Raw genomic sequence first — 24,312 nt, 5'->3', positions numbered from 1 at the left:
ATATTGCGATGGTACCATTTCGAAAACCGTCACGTCATCATTGTCAGGCAATTTCTAATGTTTATTTATTTCAACAGGTTTTGCCGGGAATCGAACAGCGGTATTGTGTGGTATTTGCCCAATAGCCCAATGGTTAGGCGATTGTGATTTCAGCAGTTTAACCGCGGTTCGATTCCCGGTAAAATCTGTTGAAATAAATAAACATTACGAAATTGCCTGACGATGATGACGTGGCGGTTTTCCAAATGGTACCATCGCAATATGGCAGTAAATGTTTCCTTCGTTTCAGTTTTTCCCAATAAAACCAAAAATAATAGTTGACTAACAATTATCATTTATCGGTGTTAAGCTCATTAATTTTTAAAAATTTTAAGTAAAATTGAACACACCATTAAACATAAAAACATATTGGTATTTTTTGTTTGCATTTTTTATTTAGATTTAGCTTAGCTAACAAACTGTGGCATTTGTCGGTTTATTCATTTTAAATATATATCTTTTTTGATTCGGTAGTTTTCATTTGTTGTTAAACAAATTGACACACGATTGTTTGAAGGAAGTGAAGATAAAATATAAAATAGTGTGAAAATGGTGTTACAAAAGTATAATTTTATTTATATATATTGTGTGTGAAATAATTAATTAAATGCGAACAAATTATTTATGTACTACAAGCTAAAATATGTGATAAATGCAAATTGAAAAAACAAGAAGAAAACTGGAAACAATGGATATTTACATAAAGGGCTATCAACGCAAAAGTGGTGCAACCCACAATTCAGGCTGATTTCGATTGAGCTCTAAAATACTTCCTTATATTATTTCATATAAAAGTAAAATATACAGGATCAAACAACAAACAAAAATTCAAAGGAACGCCCCTCTTATTTTTATTCTTCTCAATACAGTTGTTCAGGCCACCAGCCTAAATATTTTTAAAATAACTTTCGGTTCACCCTAATGCGCCCCGTACACTTAATTATTACCGGTAACTGTCCATGCGCCGCCGAGAACTACTTGAGTAGGGGAATACTCGACGAAAGTTAGTAATCGGCGGGTGCCATGGACTTTTTACTTTCCTTTCACGGTCACTTCTTTTTTGAACGTCAGCAAGTGAGCTCCAGCAACCAAGCCGAAGGTAAGCATTCCTTATTGTTTCAAGTGTAAATTCCATACAAGTAAGCTAAAGTTTGATTTCCTAAATACTTTTTTTTTAATAAAGACCCTTTGTTATTAATTAGATTAGTGAAAGTGTTGTTTTCAATAAGACACTAACTAGTTCCTTTTCGTTTACATTTCTTTTTTGGTGTTACGTGCGAGCGAATCCCCATCGTCCCGAACCACACGTAATCAACAGTCATAACTGTTTTTTTTTTATAACTTGTTCATTTCGAACTTTTAAAATTGATTTCCTTGTATTCCTTTTGTGCTTGCAAGTTTCTCTCATAAGTTTCCATGGAGTTCATTTTTCAATGTTACGAGCACGACAAAGGTACAAATAAATGGGAAAGGAAGGTAAACATTTGTGTGTTTGCTGGGTAAACACAGCAAGAATTTTGTATGTCTATAAAACCGCAAGACATTTTAAATCAGTTTAAACTCATTTAAGTTAGTGGCTATGATTGCGCCAAGGAACGAAAAATTGTTTTTCTTTCCCCTAACTCAATTTAAGGGGAGCTTTTCACTCAAAACGTCTCTTAGATACAAATGGAATTTGTGACGATTTCTGCACATGGCTGTTAAAGAAAAGTTTGTGTTTAATGTCCAGAATCGCAAAAAATTACTAAATAAAAATAATAACTGTTATGGAATCGCATTTTTGGTGGAAGCAGTAAGGAAGGCGGTCGGCATGATGTGGTGGTGCAGGGATTCAAGGGGTTGTGTAGCGTAATATATAGCTTCTCCAACCCAATTGTCAACCTCACCTTCGAGCGGCGAATCCCGTTTCACTAACAGACGAGGCTCTGGCGACCCCAAGCTCCTCATGGAACTTGGGGGTGGGGAGGGAGGGATGGCCTGAAGGTTCAATGTGGCCATATAAATCGTTCCCGAGATGGTCGGGCCAGCACCTTAATGGTGCTGTGTTACCGGAGCGTATCGGATCTGTATCCGACAAAGGACCATCAAATCGATAACACTCCCCAAAGCCTTCGGGGAGTAACCTAATCACTACAACAACAACAACAACAACAACAACAACATGTGGTGGTGCACATTGGCTAGTCATTGTCGGCTGGGGCGGGTCCTTGCCAACCTTACTGTTCCTGCGCCATAATCAGAAAAAAAGGTCATATCATGCCTTTAAAAAAAACTGACAAAAGCGCAGAACTAATTCAAAACGCTCAAATGGACTAAAACAACATCCGGTCGAACCGGATGTCACGGACAGACCGTTAAAACATTCAAAATTTAAACTCAAAATTCAAAAAAAAATCTAACGCAACAAAAATTACCGAACCGGACATGACCGGTTACTAACTCTAAAATCAAAATTCAAAAAAAAAAAAACTGCTGAAAAATAAAAATACAAATAAAAGGGCCGAATATATCTTGGGGCGCCGCGGGTGTTGTTGCGACGCCCGGTGCATATCCCACCCTCAAAATCCATGGCCACCGTCGCACCTAAAATTCCGGTGGCCCCTTACCTGGTAACCCTACGTGCCTTCTAAATGAGCCAGAACACCAGCATTCCCATTTTAATTACAAAGTTTATTTAAATTTCATTATTATTAACGTAAGTATGCTACAAAAAAAATGTTTACGGTAGTACAGGTTTCTTAACCAGGGCTACCGCCTAGGCTCCAAAGCCAAAACAGGTCTGCTTATAGCATCGTCCCAAGACAACTTCAGAACAAAAAAAATGTTGGACTACGAGCAGCTATTTACGCTATGAAAATGTATGTAATTGCGTGTAGCATATAAAGGGAGAGAAAAAAAAATGATCCAACAGTTTCCCACTTTATTGGGCCGAAATTGAAAACGAAATCTAATATGAATATTTAAGTCTGGCTAAGTTTGTCCTGCTGGGGGTTCCTTTCTTTTCTCTTACTTTTGCTCGTAATATTTCAAGCTATACCTATATTTATGTCACCCCTTTTTTTTTGATAAGGGTTATACACGCTTGGTGTGAGAAAAAAGTGTGATTAAATGTGCTTATGGATAGTAAATATACTACATACAAAAAAAAATTTGGTTTAATGCCCTTTTTTTTTTTGTTATTCACAAAACATATTTTAGGGCTATAAAGTTTGGATACAAATTCCGATAATTGGGGCCCCCTTACAAAATTATTATGTTGTTGTAGTAGAACTTATTTTGAGTTTAACAAAATATCAAATTGCTATAACGCATAGTATAATGACACTAATATGTAATATGTACTAAGAAAATTTGTTATAAAAGCAATTAAGATTAAATTTGGGGTAAATCATACTCCTCGAAGAAATCGTTTCACATATTCAAGTAAAACGTAAACTTTTAAATTCATAGTAAATCATACTCGTCAACGAAATCGTTTTACATATTCGAGTAAAACGTAAACTTTTAAATTTATAGTAAAATTAACGGAATCGTTTTACATTCTCAGGTAAAACGGGAACTTTTAAATTTATAGTAAAATTAACGAAATCGTTTTACATGTTCAAGTAAAACGTAAACTGTTTTGCATTTACCAGTCAGTGCTGGTATTGTTTTGTTTTTTTTTTTTTTTTTTGTTTCTAAGTTAATTAAACCTCTTTAACTTAACATTACGTTACGTCTACTTTTTTAACTTTACTACAAGTGGATGCTGCTTGCTCTCTTTAACTTAGGTATATGCATGTATGTATGTATTACATGTTAAGATTCTATACTAGGGTTGTAGCCTTAAATTTGAATATGTTTGTATATTAATACTATATGTTGTTGCAGAGTCAAAAGAAAATGAAAGAACAAGGTTGAGGCTACAAATATGTATATTTAGTCAGTATCCGAACGAACTCACCGCTTTAACCGCTGATATTCGTTGTCGTAATCGGGATGGCCGCAGACCTATGTTCGCTGCCCTGCGGTTGTTGTTGTAGCTGGTATTGTTACGCTGGTATCGTTGTAGCCTGAATGGTCGTGGCTGATAAGGTTGCGGCCAGTATTGTTGTAGCCGGTATGGTCGTAGCTGATAATGTTGCGGCTAGTATTGTTGTAGCCGGTTTGCTCGTAGCTGATAAGGTTGCGGCTAGTATTGTTGACGGTGGTACCGCCTGCTGTTGGTGTTAACATTAGTGGCCGCAGGCCTATGGTCGCGGCCCCGCTACGTGCGTTGCAACTGGTGGTGGCGGTACGTCTGGTGGTTGTTGCGCCCGTGGCTGGCGCTAATGAAGGGGTTGGGGGAGGTACTACCGATGGTGATGCCCGTGGTAATAGTAGGCGCCGTTGGTGGTGGTTGGCGCTTTGGTCCGAGGTAACCGAATGACCCGGGTGGCGATAAAGCTTCGTGCTGGCCTTTACGAGCCGGATGACTTGGCCATTTTGACGTTAGTTGTATTAGGCGGCAGCGTACTGCTGGCCCTGGAGGCGCAGGTGGTGTCGGACGCTTTTCCGCAGGTGGTCGTGTTCTTCGTAAACGTAGAGGAAGGGGTTTATCTCACTAGGTGTGACTGTGAACACCGACCTACATTCAACTGGATCTTGTGTCAACACAACACAACCAGTGTAAGGTTTATTACCACCCAAAAATAGACGCGTAGAAACGAGATTTGTCGGAATGAACGGTTTCAGTACTTTGCGCTATCGACTCCTTCCTAGTTTCTGGGCATTTACCTGTTTAAGCGCACAGCCGGCGAGGGTGTTTTGTGATTAGTTGAGTATCGTTGGGGAGGCGCAGTTGAAGTGAGCAATAAAGTTACTGAAGCAGTATATTAACTGAGCTTGATGCCTTTGCTGTTGAAGTTGTGTCCCTAAGTGTGATATGATCCCTCATATATAATTGCAGGGCCGCCAAAAATTTTGCTCAAGCAATTTACCAACCTTTCTCCTTTTTTTCTTGCCGGAAACTCATGGCTTTTTTCGCTAGTGATCGCCGAATTTTTCTTTTCTTTGTTTCGATACTTTTGTATCGCAACTTTCGTCCCATCCTCAGTCACTAGGTGTGTTCGCACGAAAACGCTCCCAAGTGGACCGTAACCGTAGACCATAACAGCAGACCGTAACATAACGCCTAACTCCAACAAAATTATTATGAAAAACTGCTAGCTCCATATATTTTAAATACATTTTGAAACATAGAAACTTGCGATCAATAGATTTTTTTCGTTCTTCTTTTTAAAAAAAAATGTTTACAGTCAAATTTTAACAAAAAATTGAATATCTTTACAGTATAAGAGTAAATTATGTCAACATCCGACTCCAGTAATGATATGGTGCAACAAAATACAAAGATAAAAGAAAATTTCAAAATGGGCGTAACTCCGCCCTTTTTCATTTAATTCGTCTAGAATACTTTTAATGCCATAAGTCGAACAAAAATTTGCCAATCCTTGTGAAATTTGGTAGGGACATAGATTCTACGATAACTGGTTTCTGTGAAAACGGGCGAAATCGGTTGAAGCTACGCCCAGTTTTTATACACAGTCGACCGTCTGTCCTTCCACTCGGCCGTTAACACGATAACTTGCGCAAAAAACGATATATCTTAACTAAACTTAGTTCACGTACTTATTTGAAGTCACTTTTTCTTGGTATAAAATATGGCCGAAATCCGACTATGACCACGCCCACTTTTCCGATATCGAAAATTACGAAAAATGAAAAATTCTGTACCAAATATGAAAAAGGAGATGAAACATGGTAATTGGATTGGTTTATTGACGCAAAATATAACTTTAGAAAAAACTTTGTAAAATGGGTGTGACACCTACCATATTAAGTAGAAGAAAATGAAAAAGTTCTGCAGGGCGAAATCAAAAGCGTCTTGGAATCTTGGCAGTTCGTGGTATTACATATATAAATAAATTAGCGGTACCCGACAGAAGATGTTCTGGGTCACCCTGGTCCACATTTTGGTGGATATCTCGAAAACGCCTTCACATATACAACTAAGGGCTACTCCCTTTTAAAACCCTCATTAACACCTTTCATTTGATACACATGTCATACAAACACATTCCAGGGTTACCCTAGGTTCATTTTGCTAAATGGTGATTTTCCCTTATTTTGTCTCCAAAGCTCTCAGCTAAGTATGTAATGTTCGGTTACACCCGAACTTAGCCTTCATTACTTGTTTTATATTGTTTTATTTCATTTTATTAAATTTTTTTTTTTCAATTTATTAAATATGTATATTGTTTTATTTTTATTTTATTTGGTTTTATTCTACTTTTGTTATATTTTAATATTTTGTATTTAGTATTATTATAATATATTATTTGTTTCCATTCTATACCAATGTGAGCATGGACATGTTTATAGAAGTTACAAATGGTAATATGGAAGTAGGCGTTATTTCCTTTAGAAAGGCGATAACGCTCGCGGGCTTTATCTCCCTTAAAAAAAAAAATAAAGCCCGCGGGTGTTATTACCAACTTTAAGGAAATTTGTTGAAATTTGTTATTTCAACCGTTTCTTACTAAAACTAACTGCGCTATATATTTTATTTCATTGCTACCAACTTATCCTAGCAATGTGAATATACATATGTATATGTAGTACCCAAAAGAGCACTTTATTTTTGTTTGTGGAGTTTGAATTAAAGCTTTCACTATGTTAAGTCTTCGTTATGTGTAGTAAAATTGTATATAAGAAACCATGGAAACATCCTTAAGCTTCATATTTTACAACGAATACGACACTCTTGTAAAAAAATGTTGGCCTTTTTTTTGAGATTTGGTCCTTTTTTTGATGAATTTGGTCCCAAATGAAAACATGGTGTGGCAACCATGATTTGGAATAATGTAAATTGAGAGAGAGATATATATAGAGAGAGACTGGGAGAGAAGTTCAGAGAAAGAGGAAGACTGATTTATGAAATTAAAGCCCCGACACATAAGCACTTTTTCATATAGTAACGATTTTACTTGCAAATCCTCTTATTTACAATCCTCTGCTAAGTTCGAATCACTAAACTGTTGAATAAATAACTCCAATATTGAATAATGGAAAAATGGCCTTTATTAAAGTACTTCACAATACACTTATACTTTGCTACTCGCTGGCTTAATAACCAAACTGATTGATAACTCAAATGAAACTCTACTATTGGCCGCCAGATCGCGTGCTTAATCAAACTGATTGATAGCTCAACTCAAACTGAATTACTTCTTACTCGTCTGCCCCGCTTTTATAGTTTACGCTGCATACTTCTAGGCTCTTCGATTTCCAGGACTTACTAGTTTGTTTCGGCTACAAAATCGCCAGCCATAACTACGTGCACAAATTATTGCTCTCTCTTGTGACAACTCAGATAAGATATATGCATGTGTTTGTGCATTGCCGCTCCGCTGCTCGTATACGTACATATGTGTAGACGCAATTATTTATTCGTTTATGTAGATACATAATGATTGAATTATTGATGTGAATGTTTGTAGTTTACAGTCTCTCGCGCATACATAGGCGTATAAGTAAATGCATCTGTGTGTGACTTATTTCGGCTGCCTTATATATGTGTATACATGATTTGATTATTGACGTAAATACTGCTTATCGTGGCCTTAGCATCGCCTTAGTGATGGGATAACTTAGTGATGCTAATATCCGTGACATTGCCCTCCACCTAAGTCTGATCGTCCCGGTCAGACAAATCTCCCGATCTAAACGTTGCCAGCCTTTCCAAATGGACCACTTTCATTTTGGTTCGTGGTTTATCGATGGTTTGTATGCGGTACACTACATCGTTGATCCGTTTTACAACTTTGTATGGGCCTTCCCAATTACACTGCAATTTCGGGGACAAACCTTTTTTACGTTGTGGGTTGTATAACAGCACCAAATCTCCTTCCTGAAAACCTTCTGAATTAATTGCTTTATCATATCTGGCTTTCATCTTGTCACTCATAATCTTTGTTCGTTGCCTTATTAGATCATGTATTTCTCTTAGCTCTTCTTCCAAATCACTAGTGGATGTCCTGACATTTCTCTCCGCATTGGCATCTATCCCAAACTTCAAATCAGCTGGCAGTCTAAGGTCATTGCCAAAAATTACTTTTGCAGGGGTTTGGCCCGTTGTCTCATGCACTGCTGATCGGTAAGCCATCAATAACAATGGCATGCGGGTATCCCATTCTTTATGGTACTTGTCTACTACTTTCCTTAAGTGCTCCTCCAATGTTCTATTGAATCGTTCTACCATACCATCGGATTGAGGATGCAATGCAGTTGTCCGTGTTTTTCGAATGCCCAATGACTTACACATTTCCTGGAACACAACTGATTCGAAATTCCTGCCTTGGTCAGAATGTAACTCCATTGGTACACCATACCTTGCAACCCATTCGTTTTTAACCACTTCTGCTACTGTTTCTGCTTCTTGGTTTGGGATTGGGTATACCTCTGGCCATTTACTGAAATAATCCATAACCACCAGTACGTATTTGTTTCCGCGGTTGCTAGTAGGAAATGGACCTGCGACATCCATGGCGATCCTTTCAAATGGCGCACCTGAGTTATATTGCTTCATCTGGCCATGACTTCGTGTTCTGGGCCCTTTCGCTCTGCTGCAAACCTCGCAGTTCGCAATCCACTCGGTGACCAACTGACGGCAACCAACCCAATAGAATCTCTGTGAGCACGTCAGGAATCCTCTTTCTGGGAACAACTATCAGTTTATTCTTGTATTTACCATCCTCACACTCCCATACTCGATGAAGGCAACCGGATATCAATTCTAAACTGTTCCACTGTGCCCAATATGACTTCGCAATGGGACTCTCTGCTGACATCTCTTCTCTGTTTGGTCTTTCATTTCGTTCGAGCCCTTGCATAACACGTGACAGATCTGCATCTTCTAGCTGGCACTTTCTTAGCTGTTCCTTGTCCCATTCATCTGTACATGTTATATTCATCCGGACATCTATAATATCTTCTTTAGCCTCGGCTTTTGAACAGTGCTTGCATTCGAAACTACATGGTCTTCGTGACATTGCATCAGCATTTCCATGGGTACTACCTTTTCGATGCTCAATGGAAAAGTCGTAGCTTTGTAGTCGCTCGATCCACCGTGCCAATTGTCCTTCCGGATTACGGAACTGCAGAAGCCATTTCAACGCTGCGTGATCTGTCCTGACACGGAATCGCTGGCCGTAGAGGTATTTGTGAAAATGTTTAATGCACTCTACCAATGCCAACAGCTCTCTCCGCGTAACACAGTAGTTCCTCTCTGGTTTTCCAATCGAACGGCTGTAATATGCAACTACCTTCTCCTGTCCATCGACCAGTTGTGATAAAACGCCTCCTATAGCATATCCACTCGCATCTGTATCTAGAATAAATGTTGCTCCTGGAATCGGATATGCTAACATTGGGGCAGTGCATAAACGCTCCTTCAATGTTCGGAAAGCCACTTCTTGCTCCTTCTTCCATTCAAAAGCTTTGTTTTTTCTTGTAAGCTCATGGAGGCTATGGGCTACGCTGGAAAAATTTGGTACAAATCGGCGGTAATATGTGCACAGCCCAAGAAAACTTCTCAATTCATGTAGGTTCTGTGGTCTTGGCCAATCCTTTACTGCCTCTATCTTTTCATTCGCTGTACAGACACCTTCTGTAGTTACTTTGTGGCCCAAATAATTTACTTCCTTTTTAAACAGCGTACACTTTTTGGGACTTAACTTCAAACCAGCGCCAGCTATTCTCTGGAAAACTTCCTCCAAGTTCTTAAGATGTTCATCAAAACTCTTGCCCAATACGATGATGTCGTCCAGGTACACCAAGAATGTTTTCCAATGTAGTCATTTCAGTACCTGGTCCATGAGTCTCTCAAAAGTAGCTGGTGCATTACAAAGTCCAAAAGGCATCACTGTAAATTGCCAAAGACCATCACCGACACTGAAGGCTGTTTTCTCTTTATCTTCCTCCTTCACCTCAACTTGCCAATAGCCGCTTTTCAAGTCCAGTGTGGAAAACCATTTCGTACCAGATAGCGAGTCCAGAGTGTCGTCAATTCTTGGCAATGGGTAGCTATCCTTTTTCGTAACGTCATTTAACTTCCGGTAGTCCACGCAAAACCTCATTTTTCCATCCTTCTTCTTTACAAGTACTACCGGTGAGCTCCATGGACTAGCTGATGGTTCGATGACGCCGCTGTCGCTCATTTCTTGTATAATTTGACTCACCACTTCCCGCTTCGCCAGTGGAACACTACGTGGAGCTTGACGTATCGGCCTCGCCTCTCCAATGTCAATTTGATGTTTCACAACATTGGTGCGGCCTGGTTTGGAACCATCCTGGTCAAATATGTTCGCGTATTTTATGAGCAGTTGTTTTGCCTTACTCTGATAGGCTTCCTCTAGCTCTTGCGTCCATGCCGTGATATCATTTGAAAGATCAGTATTACTAGATGAAACGTGTTCCTGGAGCTGTTCACAGTTAATAACTACTTCGGCCTCTTGGCATCTTCCCAAAATAGCTCCTTTGGTCAAATTGAATGGTGACTTGAACTCATTGAGTACTCTTACCGGAATACGTCCATCTTGTTTTGTCATAGCCAGGGTTTTTCCTACAAGTATGTTCAGTGCTGATTTATTTGCTGCTTCGACAACCCACAATTTGTTTGTCCCACAATCTCCATCAACCTTTGCCCAGATGACTGCTTCTGATTTTGGTGGTATTTGCTGACTCTCTTCCACCAGCACTCGTTTACTACTGTAGCCTCTCTCGTAGCCGAAATTAAGTGGCACATCCATGTTCTTATATCGCATCGTCTTGCTTTGCATATCGATTTTGATGCCTTGGTTAATTAAGAAGTCCACTCCAATTATGATTTCATCAACAATACCTGCCACTATAAAATTGTGTAGTACCGTGACGTTCACATTCTACTTCTTCAATTACCTGGGTGTCTTCTCCAGTGGCTGTACGCAATATTGCTCCATGCAATGGTCTTATCTTCTTTTTGACTAAATCCGCTCGAATGATGGAATGAGATGCACCCGTATCTACAGTCGGTAAACGTTCCTTTCCATCCACATATCCTCCGACAGTAAGATTGCTCGACCTTCTTCCAATTTGTGAGATAGAGATTATGGGGCATTCAATTGAGGGAGTCAGCTGCCGCCCCTTGCTGCTGAATCCCTTTAGTTTAACGATTGATTTGACTTGGAGATTTGCTCATCTCCTTGTGCTCTGCGTTTACGACCACCCACATTGTTGGAACTGTTAGGGTTGGTGTTGCAATAACGCGCAATATGACCTGGCTTTCCACACTTAAAGCATTTGACTGCATCATTATTCTTCTGCTGCGTACCCTTCAATGCTTCCAAAATTGCGTCTACCCAGTCTGGCTTTTCCACTTCCACGCGATGAGCTTTGTACGCTGGCTTACTCAAAATTGAGGCTGTTTCCTGAGTCAGTGCATGCGATACCGTTTCAGCAAACGTTAGTTTTCGATTCGCATATGTAGCCCGCTTCGTTTCCACGTCCCGTATGCCATTTATGAAACTCTGGATTTTTACCCTTTCAGTGTATTCCACGGGTGCGTCCGCATTTGCAAGATGAGCCAATCTTTCAATATCTGAAGCAAACTCCTGCAATGTCTCATTTGCTTTTTGGTAGCGGTTTTGCAACTCAATTTGGAATATCTGTTTTCTATGCTCGCTTCCATAACGTCGTTCTACAGCAGCCATCAATGCTTCATAATTGTTCCGCTCTCCTTCGGGAATCGTCTGTAGGATTTCCGCTGCTGGCCCCTTCAATGCCACGAACAGTGCAGCAACTTTATCTTCCGCATTCCAGTTGTTCACTGCTGCGGTCTTCTCAAACTGTAGCTTAAAGACCTGGAAAGGAACAGAACCGTAAAATGATGGTGTTTTTACCTTTGGATTGCTTGCTGAAACAGCTGGGCGGTTTAGTTGTAATTGCTCCATACGACTCAATTTTGTCCTCGAGTTGTAAAATTTTTGCATCCTGCTCTTCCAGTTTCACAAAGAACTGCGATGATACCTGTTCCGAAATTTGTGCCGACATTTCAGATATACGTGCCTCTTGCGCTTCCAGTTGAGATGCCAAGTATGTCTTCTGTTCTTCCAATTGTGATGTTATACGGGTTTCCTGCGATTCTAGTTGGGATACCATATACGTCTGCTGTTCTTCCAGTTGTGAAGAAATTTGTGTTTCCTGTGCTTCAATATTCGATGTTATTCGTGTCTCTTGGGATTCCATCTGTGATGACATATACGTTTTCTGTTCTTCTAGTTGATATGACATATACGTTTTCTGTTCTTCTAGTTGAGATGACATGTTGGTGGATATTTGCGATGACATTTCTGTTATACGTGCCCCTTGCGCTTCTAGTTGGGATGCCAATTGCGACGACATTGATGCTACTGTCGATGTTTGTGCAGATATTGCAGCCAATATCATGTTCAAGTCTGTGCTGGTAACCGTCTGCGATGTTTCGTTTTTCTCTTCAATTTTTGTTGTCTCCTCGCCATCAAGGTGAAAGACATACTCTTCCACATCAATTCCTTCTGCTTCCATTGCCTCTCGTAGCCGTGCCTGAAGTTCGAGTTTAACGCCGCTTGTATTCAATCCACGGCTCTCCAACTCCTTCTTCAGTTGCTGGATCTTTAATTCCCTGAACTTTGCCATGTCCTTGTTGTCTTCTGGAATTTATTCAACAATTCCTCTTCTGACACCAATTGTAACGATTTTACTTGCAAATCCTCTTATTTACAATCCTCTGCTAAGTTCGAATCACTAAACTGTTGAATAAATAACTCCAATATTGAATAATGGAAAAATGGCCTTTATTAAAGTACTTCACAATACACTTATACTTTGCTACTCGCTGGCTTAATAACCAAACTGATTGATAACTCAAATGAAACTCTACTATTGGCCAGATCGCGTGCTTAATCAAACTGATTGATAGCTCAACTCAAACTGAATTACTTCTTACTCGCCTGCCCCGCTTTTATAGTTTACGCTGCATACTTCTAGGCTCCTCGATTTCCAGAACTTACTAGTTTGTTTCGGCTACAAAATCGCCAGCCACAACTACGTGCACAAATTATTGCTCTCTCTTGTGACAACTCAGATAAGATATATGCATGTGTTTGTGCATTGCCGCTCCGCTGCTCGTATACGTACATATGTGTAGACGCAATTATTTATTCGTTTATGTAGATACATAATGATTGAATTATTGATGTGAATGTTTGTAGTTTACAGTCTCTCGCGCATACATAGGCGTATAAGTAAATGCATCTGTGTGTGACTTATTTCGTCTGCCTTATATATGTGTATACATGATTTTATTATTGACGTAAATACTGCTTATCGTGGCCTTAGCATCGCCTTAGTGATGGGATAACTTAGTGATGCTAATATCCGTGACAATATAGATGAGTTTAACACAAGCTTATGCATTATGAGTAGATTGCACGTACTTTTATGGAGAACGGTAGACTGAGCGACACTGACGCCATCTGATACTGAAAAGTAGCCATCTCTCAAATTTTGTTCCAAGCAAATCATAAGAAGAAGAATTTGACATTTGCTTTGGCTAAGGGTGTTGGCACACTTTGCAAGTGAAATTATTTTTCCCACTGGTTGGTAAATTTTCTAACATTTTTCACAATTAAAAACTGCAAACCTGAAAACCATTTTCAGTCAAGCGATAACTATGCAACTGTCAAACTATTTCTAAAAATTATAATAAGTTATGGATCTAACGAGTACTATTTGCCGCTAGTTCGCATATGCCATTAATCCGATCCATTCAGAGCTATTGTAATTTAAAAAATTAATTTCGATCACGGATCGTTACACGTAATACAGGCCCAGGTCGAGCTTCATTTAAAAGGATGTAGCCACACGTTATCCAAACCTGTCTCCTTTCGGTAATAATGGTTCTCCACAGTTTTAGAGTTTCAACATCCATTTTGATTGAAATTAACCCAACTCTTATTGTTAATGATTGCATGGCTACAACTGATTCAATCAGAAGTAATCATTGCCGCGTAAAGCTTGTGAGTAAAATCCTGTACATGGAAAGGGCGTACACTTTCATATATAGGGTGTTCACTTGTGTGTGATACGCAAAGTGCAAGGTTAAAGACTGTACACTCATACCTTTGCGCTTGCTCTGATACGCGAAACAATTAAGAATTAAACAAAACCATTCTAGTGTGCATATGTACTCACATATAAATCGTAAGCATTTAAGCAAATAACATAGGTATCGTCCCGTTTATTCGTTAACCGCGTAACTACACCTTTTGAGAAAATCAGTTTTTTATGTGAAAACACTCATAAGGCATTGATAAACGCGATGAGATAGTGAGTTTGTACAATACATTACCTTCATGGTTTTAAGCTCCTTGATTTTATGTATGCAATACGCAGGCTGTTCGGGTACTTTTTTCGCTTTAGCTAAAATGTCTCAGTTGTAGAAACGAGGTTAATGAATGAACGAACGGGACGATACGTAGATGAGAGCTGACCGCAATAAATAGCTTCTCCAATCCAACTACTCACGAATCCTTTGAAATGTATGTTAAAATATCAATATATCAGCATCATCATTATGTATACAGCATTTTCAAATCAAATGAAATGTTTTCAAATCAAAAGAAATCGCACCTCATAATACTTATCTTAAAATGTTTCTTCTCTTTTATGACTTTTAGTATTTCATAAAGTAAATAAATGCAAATATCAACACAGATACATACATACATACCGATAACTTAACAGTGGTTAAGAGTAACATTATGCCGACTACAGTATCAGATTTAACTCTATCAACGACAACAATAAATACCATGTCAAATGGTAAGATCGTGCAAATTCAAAGCGAAGAACTACAACAACAAGCAAATCACGTACAAATTCATACATTTAACCGAAATTTCTTGAATAAGAACAAAAAAGAAGCACAATTTATAGTTAAATATCGAAACAAGTATTATGATATAGAAAGATTTGTAAGAAATCATCCAGGTGGAGTAAATACATTGCGTGGTCTCTACGATGGTGATATGACAACGCGTTTTCTGCACGCCCCACCACATTCAGATGCTGCTATGTACCTGATGAAGGAATATGAAATAAAACCCCAACTCATACAGTTACAAAATGGTGTAAAGCGAAGACATCATTTACAACCAATTCCAATTGATCGGGAGCAAGAACAAACACTTGACGCCGCAACCTCTTTAAACGGTGTTGAACTCATAGCTGATGCTGGACAAGAAGACAAAAACAACAATCAATTGGATGAGAGTATGGAGGTAAGTGCGTTTAAAATTTAACTTATGTTTGCAATTGTTTCTTGTATTTGAGAAGGTTACTGTGGTTGTTGTAGCAATGCTCGCCCCACCTAATAGCCGCGACCGATCACAAATTGTCATCAATATCCTCTAACGGGAGTCCAAGGAAACTTGCCGTTTCAACAGGGGTGGACCATAAGGAAAGGGGTGTTAGAGGCGTTGGTTCCACATTACAATTGAAGAGATGGTTGGTGTCATGTGGGGACACATTGCAAGCGGGGCATACATTTTGTATGTCGGGGTTGATTCTGGATAGGTAAGAGTTTAACCTGTTACAATATCCAGAACGAAGTTGAGCAAGAGTGACACGCGTTTCCCTGGGGAGTATGCGTTCCTCCTCCGCGAGTTTTGGATAATTTTCGTTAAGTACTGGATTCACCGGGCAATTCCCGGCATAAAGGTCCGACCCCTGTTTATGGAGTTCACCAAGGACCTGCTTGTGTTTTTTCACTTCATACGGCTGGGTTCTCAGGTGCCGTATTTCCTCAAAATGCTTACGGAGATGACTCCAGGTTTCTGGGTATTCAACAGGAACTGTTTGGTCAGCATCTCATTTCTCTACCTGATGGGGAGTATTCTCGCCTCATTATGCAGATGGTGTTCTGGGGACATAAGAAGACAGCCCATGGTGATTCTGAGAGCAGTATTTTGGCAGGCCTGTAGTTTCTTCCAGTGGGTGATTTTTAGGCTTGGCGACCATATGGGTGACGCGTAGCACGTAATCGGCTGGCTAATTGCTTTGTATGTAGTCATGAGCGTTTCTTTATCTTTTCCCCAAGTACTGCCAGCGAGGGATTTGAGGATTTTTTTACGGCTCTGAATTCTCGAAACAATTGCGGCTGCGTGCTCACCAAAATGTAGATCCTGATCAAACGTCACACCCAAGATTTTGGGGTGTAGGACAGTCGGTAGCGTAGTGCCATCGACGTGGATGTTCAAAATGGTCGACATATGGGACGTCCATGTTGTAAATAAGGTCGCGGAAGATTTAGTCGGTGATAATGCCAGGTTTCGCGAGGCGAAAAAACTGGAGAGATCAGGGAGGTAGCCGTTTATTTTATTGCATAGCGCATCGATCTTTGGGCCTGGGCCTGTGGCCATTATTGTGCAGTCATCGGCGTAGGAAACGATTGTGACTCCTTCCGGTGGTGAAGGTAGCTTAGGTATGTAGAAATTAAACAAAAGTGGGGATAGGACACCACCCTGTGGCACCCCTTGTTTAATTCTCCTTGGTTTTGATGTTTCGTTTCTAAATTGCACCGATGCCTGCCGACCACCCAGTTAATTTGCGGTCCACCTTTAAGACATGGGGGAAGGGTAGACCCTTCAAGGTCCTGCAGTAACGAGCCATGGTTGACCGTATCAAAAGCTTTTGATAGGTCTAGCGCTACGAGTACTGTTCTATGGTGGGGGTATTGATTTAAACCGCAATTTATCTGGGTGCTATGGAGTTTTCTGAAGCCATGCTGATGAGGGGCTAGCTGCAAATTTTCTTGGAAATAAGGGAGCAAAATGGCTTCAAGCGTCTTTGCCACTGGCGATAGGAGAGATATCGGACGATACGACTCACCTATGTTAGCTGGTTTCTCAGGCTTTAGTAGCGGGACCACCTTGGCCATTTTCCATTTCTCAGGTATGACAAAGGTGGAAAGAGACAGATTGAAGACATGCGCTAAATATTTGAAACCCTCTTTCCCCAGGCTTTTGAGCATCGGCATGGCTATGCCGTCTGGGCCCACTGCTTTGGATGGTTTAGCACGACCAATGGCGTCCTCAACCTCTTTAGCGGTGATGGTGATTGGTGACGCGCTGAATTTGTGTTTATGTGCGTGTCTATTGGCTCTCCGTTTATCTTTGTCGACCGTAGGATGCATTATACATATATTGTCGGCAGAAAGCGCTCGCGCATTTTTTCGCGTCCGACAGCACTTTGTCGCCAAAGGCGATGGAAACTTTGTCTTTGTGCTTAGTCGGATTCGATAGGGACTTTACGGTGGACCAAAGTTTACCCACACCGGTTACTCATACGTCCCGGTGAACGGTTGCTTACCAGCTAAACAAATTTTAAGCCCCACTTCATTTTCAGCAAAAAAAATTACAGCATGACTCCTTAAATGTGTACGGATATTATCAGTTGTAAGGTACTCCTTTACTTATGTACCAGGCATAATGCTTATCTGGGCATTTATGACATGAATTGAAGTCCATGCTGTGACGTCATGAATTGCCATCCCTTTGCTATATCGAAAGCGATGCACATATTATAAGGCTGCTAGAAAATGGCACCGAAAACCGAGAATGCCACTTCCCTTTAGGTATTCTCCTGGTTGTAAATCTGTTGGAAGGAAATCCCAGCACAAAAAGCTGAAAATGTCACTTCATTTGGGGTGTTATCCCGATAAAAAATCATTTAATTCTTTTTATGTATAAAATACTGAGGTGGACAGTTTTGATATATAATGGGGCATACATATTAACGTTTTCATATTTATTCACATATATGTATATATGTAGACTGAGTACAGAAATGATCCTGTGAAGTATAGTCTTGTTGCACAATAGATCTGCACAAAGGTTGCAGTGCTTCCAGACCTATCAATAATGTATATATGTATAAATCTTTGTATATAGACAGTTACTACATATACATACATATATATATATATATAATACCAGCAGACCCGGCAGACGTTGTTCTGCCCTAAATTTGGCCTATCTGCATACATTTTAATAAGCTTTTTCCGTCTAACTCTGCCCTACCCCTCTACACTTTTTCCTAATCTTTTTATTCACTCCTCCCTCCATCTTTTTCGCTTCATCTCCATCTTCGTCTCATGCTATCTCTTTCTCAGTCTCCTTCTCTCTTTTCTCTTCTCTCAAGTTTTTCTCCTTTTTCTTCATCTCTTATTGCCAGTCCCAGAGGGTGGTATATATTTTGTTCCAGTCCCATTCCGAGTCTGAGTGCCAGTCTCACTCCGAGTCTCAGTCTCAGTCACATTCCAAGTCCTAATCCCAGTCCCAGTCCCTTTCTGGTATACTTCCCGGAAAAGAGCATCGTAAATACTAAATAGGCAAATTTATATACGAAATTTCAGGCAAATCGAATAGGACGTATATAAATAGGTATGTGGGTATTATTAATTCTTGTCTTTATTTCGCCTTCGCATGCATATTTATCAGTTTTGCCAGGTTGATGCGACTAAATCGAATATCACAATGAACTTTAGCCACTCAGCGGTGTAAAACTTACTCTGCATTATAGCACACATCAACAGCTTCAATTTGATACCCATAATATAAAAACACATTGTAGGTGTATCTGGGTCCATGTTTTGGCCTATATATCGAGACCGTAGTCACCCAGCGGTGTAAAACTTACTCTGTACTAAAGCATACATCAACAACTTCATTTTGATTCCCATAATGTAAAAACACATTCTAGGTGTATCCGGGTCCACGTTTTGGGCTATATCTCGAGACCCTACCCTCTCAGTTGTATGAAAATTATCCTGAACTATAGCACTCATCAACAGATTTCATTTGATATCCATATTGTATAAACATATTCTAGGGGTACCCGGGTCCACGTTTTAAGCTATATCTCGAGACCCTAGCCTCCCAGCTGTATGAAAATTATCCTGTACTATAGCTCTCAGCAACAGTTTTCATTTGATATCCATATTGTATAAACACATTCTAGGGGTATCCGGGTCCACGTTTTGGCCTATATCTCCAGACCCTAGTCACCCAGGGGTATGAAAATTATCCTGTACTATTGCACTCATCAACAGCTTTCATTTGATATTCATATTGTATAAACACACTCTAGGGGTACCCGGGTCCACGTTTTGGGGATATATCTCGAGACCCTAGCTCCCAGTTGTATGAAAATTATCGTGTACTATAGCACTCATCAACAGCTTTCATTTTATATCCATATTGTATAAACACATTCTAGGGGTACCCGGGTCCACATTTTTGGGCTATATCTCGAGACCCTAGCCTCCCAGTTGTATGAAAATTATCCTGTACTATAGCACTCATCAACAGCTTTCATTTTATATCCATAGTGTATAAACACATTCTAGGGGTACCCGGGTCCACGTTTTGGGCTATATCTCGAGACCCTAGCCTCCCAGTTGTATGAAAATTATCCTGTACTATAGCACCCATGAACAGCTTTCATTTGATATCCATATTGTATAAACACATTCTAGGGGTACCCGGGTCCACGTTTTGGGCTATATCTCGAGACCCTAGCCTCCCAGTTGTATGAAAATTATCCTGTACTATAGCACTCATCAACAGCTTTCATTTGACATCCATATTGTATATACTCATTCTAGGGGTATCCGGGTCCACGTTTTGGCCTATATCTCGAGACCCTAGTCACCCAGGGGTATGAAAATTATCCTGTACTATAGCACTCATCAACAGCTTTCATTTGATATCCAGATTGTATAAGCACATTCTAGGGGTACCCGGGTCCACGTTTTGATCTCAAGACCCTAGGCACGTAGCGAAAAAAAAGGTAGACGTTGACCAATTTTCAGACCTACCCAATATGCTCACAAAATTTCATGAGAATTGGTTCAGGCGTTTCGGAGGAGTTCAGCCTCTAAAACCGTGACAGAAAAAATTTTTTAGAAAAATTTTAGTAAAAATTTTATTAAAAAAAATTTTTTTTAATTTTTTTCAAAAGTTGGCATTTTTCATATTTTTATTTTTAAATTAAAGCTTGATATCTTTCCTTTAAAATGATACCTATTTTATTTTGCACGCGAAAATTTCCTTAATACATTTTTTTTTAAACATATAGGCGCATATTCATAGTCGAAATAAAATAGGTTTTAAATTTAGTTGCAGCTTTTTTGACAGATAGCTCATAGAAAAATATGTCAAAAAGCTGCAACTAAATTTAAAACCTATTTTATATTGACTATGATTATGCGCCATAGAGTTCCAGCAAAAATTCACCCATAAATTTTATAATTTTTATTTTTTATTTTTTTTTTCAAATTTGAACATTTTATGTATTTTTATTTCTATTTTTAAATAAAAGCTTGATATTTTTCCTTTAAAATGATACCCATCCTGTTATGCTGCCCGAAAATTTCTTTGATACATTTTTTTTTTAACATAGAGGTATAACGAATTAAAAGATCATTTTCATTCAGCTGAACCAATACCTGGAACACAAAAATTTCATTCATTTATTCCTGCTTCTACAACACAGCTTGAAGTAAAAAGATTTTCCCTTCATACTAGCAGCCAAGAATTTCCCAAAAACAAAAAAAGACATTAGTATGTACAACTCTACTATATAGACTTTGAACTGAATAGATTTTAATGCCAGTATGTATAATTTTAGATGAAATTTATTCACTAAACTAGCAATAGTCTGTAAGTACAACCTGTAGAATGGAATAAATAAAATGGTTTTATACACAGAATAATATACAGGTGTTCAAGTGATTATAAAATTAATATAATGGCATTATGTGGGTGAATTTTTATCTGTACCTCTATGTTAAAAAAAAAAATGTATCAAAGAAATTTTCGGGCAGCATAACAGGATGGGTATCATTTTAAAGGAAAAATATCAAGCTTTTATTTAAAAATAAAAATATGAATAATGCCCCTCTTTGAAAAAAATTAAAAAAAAAAAAATTTTTATAAAATTTTTCTAAAAAATTTGTTTATATTTATATTCGAAAAGAATGGAAAAAATACTTTAGAAACCGTTTTATTCATTTCTTCTTAGAAAGCCAATTACACGACTTATGATTTATAGAAAAAAGGCTTCCACAAAAAAAATTGAGAATTCAGACGCTTATATCTCCGTAACACACCAAAATTTTAGGAGCGAACTTAAGTGAAATTAACACTACTATGTAGCACAGCAATTTCACCAAATTTCATTCAAATCGAAGCGATGAAGGTTTTTAAGTGGAACGGTTGATATACTTTACCCCATAGCTGAATCAATTGCGATGAATTGTGGACAAGCACCATTTTAACAGGTGGTACATAGAATTAGTGTAGAGGGTGAAACATAGACACATATTTCATTTACATCTGAAATTTAGAGGTGTATTTAAAGTTTGACGCATAGCAGTCCATATAAGGTTTAAGCGAAAACGTCTATAGATGTAAAAAAAAACACAGCTATTTTTGAGGAAATTGTTACGAAAAATGGAGCAACCAAAGTTGTATTACTTTTGTAATTCAAGTAAATACTGGCAAATAGAGCTGCCGAAGAAGTGAGTTTATGTTGTGTTGATATCACCTTTATTATTGCATTATGGGTTGATTTTTAAAACCCCTTACAAGGCTATGCCAATTGCTGGTATCAAAAAAATTTAAAGTGTGCTGTAGTCAAATAGCAACCTGACTTCGACATAGATGAAAGAGGACGTACTTACTTATTTGGGAAAATGAAGAGGATAATGATTTGCTATTCCCTGGTGTTTACGAATGCCTTCAGTTATCATCCACAAGAAAAATCAGATACAATATAAAAAGTGTGACCCGATAAGTGACCCACATTAGCAGGAGTTTTTATACACGAATTAACTTCTACATAGTTTTTCAACTAATGTAATGTACTAATGCAAGAAATTACTTTTGGTACTTTTCTTTAAAGAATGAAATGTAATCAATTCCTTTGAGGTGGAGAAAAAAATGTATTACTTTATCGAATTACTGAGGATTGTAATTGGTAATGTAATGGAATTGAATTTACCCAGCGCTATGAACAGTCCGGTCAATTTAAACAATTGAAATAACAAAAATTACGACAAGACCAAATTTTGGTGAGGTTTAGTTTACTATAAAAAACAAAAATTTTAAAGTCGACGGTCAAAATTTCAGGTTTTTGAGTTTTTCTCGAAAACGTTAAGTTTTATCAAGACCAAAGTTGTAGATCTCGCAATTCTGGCAGTATCACCGTGCTTGAGATATCGCAATTATAAGTCACATTGTATATAATATGCATACTTTTCGCTCTTCCAGTATGCCTATTCCATGAACCGTAATTTTTAGTCGCAAAAGTTTCTTAACTGTATGCAGATTTTTCGCATTGATAATGGTTATTAAATTTCAATGCCATTTTGATTTATTTTTTTACTTTAATCGGATTCATACTCTTCTTATTCTTGGTCCTCCTGTTGTTGTTGTTGTTGTAGCAGTGCTTCGCCCCATAGAATAGGTGCGACCAATCACAAATTGTCATCAATGTCCTCTAACGGGAGTCCAAGGAAACTTGCAGTTTCAAGAGGGGTGGGCCTGTTATATAAATTAAAAAATATACTTCCTACACCTTTTTATCTAACACTAAAGTCTTACCTTGCCGAAAGATCATTTTACGTAAGAGTGAATGAAGAAATATCTGAAATAGAACACATCAAAGCTGGAGTACCACAGGGCAGCGTACTGGGCCCTATACTATATACCATTTTTACATCTGACATACCCAAAACCGAAAACACCGCTATCCTAGCATCAAGTCAGTCTCCAATTGATGCAACTAATCTAGTTCAGAGAGAATTAAACGAGATACAGACGTGGCTGGACCGATGGAAAATAAAAGTAAACACAAACAAATCTGTACACGTTTTGTTTTCACTTAGACGGAAAGACTGTCCTTCACTGCAGCTAAATGGTGATATAATTCCCAAACATGACAGTGTCAAATATCTTGGAATACTTTTGGACAAACGGCTAACCTGGAAATGCCATATTCAAGCCAAAAATAAACGATTAAAGATAAAAACCAACAAACTTTACTGGCTACTAGGCCCGAAATCACCGTTAGATTTTAAAAATAAAATTTTAATATACAAGGCCATACTAAAGCCAGTATGAACCTACGGAGTACAACTGTCGGGTACTGCTAGTAATTCGAACATAGAAATTCTACAAAGATACCAGTCCAAAACTTTAAAATTAATTACTGGTGCACCCTGGTTCCTTACTAATAAAGCCATTAATTCTGATCTAGAAATTCCTTTTATAAAAAAAGGAATTAAAAGAATTAGTACAAAATATTTACAGAGAATAAGTAATCATGATAACGGGCTAGCAGTTGCATTACTTGATGAATCTAATGAAATTATTAGACTTAAAAGGCATCATGTATTAGACCTTCCCTTTTGAATTTAATAACTAAATGTAAAACTAAAATATTAAAATGTAACTTAGATGTCTGAATATAAGCATACATTTATGTAAGTTGCATAATTGTAAGCACATATATTATTATTGACCTCAATGGAGTTCAATAATATAAGTCACTTTTCTTAGTCATAAGTTATAGAATTTGCTTATTATTTTAAAATAGATTGCAAATAAACAAATTATAAAAAAAAAGAAGAAAAAGAGAGGGGTGGACCATAATGAGAGTGGTGTTAGAGGCGTTGGTTCCACGTTACAATTAAAGAGATGGTTGGTGTCATGTGGGGTCACATTGCAAGCGGGGCATACATTTTGTATGTCGGGGTTGATTCTGGATAGGTAAGAGTTTAACCTGTTACAGTATCCATATCGAAGTTGAGTTAGAGTGACTCGCGTTTCCCTGGGGAGTATGCGATCCTCTTCCGCAAGTTTTGGGTACTGTTCTTTGAGAACTGGATTCACCGGGCAATTCCTGGCATAAAGGTCCGACGCCTGTTTGTGGAGTTCGCTGAGGACCTGCTTGTGTTTTTTGGCTTCATACGGCTGAGTTCTCAGGTGCCGTATTTCCTCACAATGCTTACGGAGATGACTTCTTAAGACCCTTGGCGGTTTTGGCTCATTAATCAGATGTCTGTTGGGATGCCCATGTTTCTGGGTATTCAACAGGAACTGTTTGGTTAGC

The 24,312-nt window shown here is 38.5% G+C and overlaps 1 protein-coding gene across 10 annotated transcripts in view; it reads left to right on the top strand.

Annotated features, from left to right (window-relative positions):
• Positions 1-24,312, top strand: part of Fa2h (Fatty acid 2-hydroxylase) — a 60,033-nt gene that overhangs the window by 24,947 nt on the left and 10,774 nt on the right. For 6 of the 10 annotated variants that reach the window (XM_067770300.1, XM_067770304.1, XM_067770308.1 and 3 more), the window contains one exon: positions 14,814-15,416. In XM_067770300.1, the coding sequence (XP_067626401.1) occupies positions 14,898-15,416 (519 nt within the window). In that variant the 5' untranslated portion in view covers positions 14,814-14,897. Of the gene's footprint in view, positions 1-633; positions 1,139-14,813; positions 15,417-24,312 lie in introns of those variants that run through there. The other 4 variants (XM_067770302.1, XM_067770299.1, XM_067770303.1 and 1 more) reach the window with 4 other exon arrangements.

This window comes from Eurosta solidaginis, chromosome 3 (genome assembly GCF_040869045.1).
Source record: "Eurosta solidaginis isolate ZX-2024a chromosome 3, ASM4086904v1, whole genome shotgun sequence".
Classification (NCBI taxonomy): Eukaryota; Metazoa; Arthropoda; class Insecta; order Diptera; family Tephritidae; genus Eurosta; species Eurosta solidaginis.
Note: the sequence above shows the minus strand (reverse complement) of the source record. Positions and strands in the feature narration are given on the sequence as shown.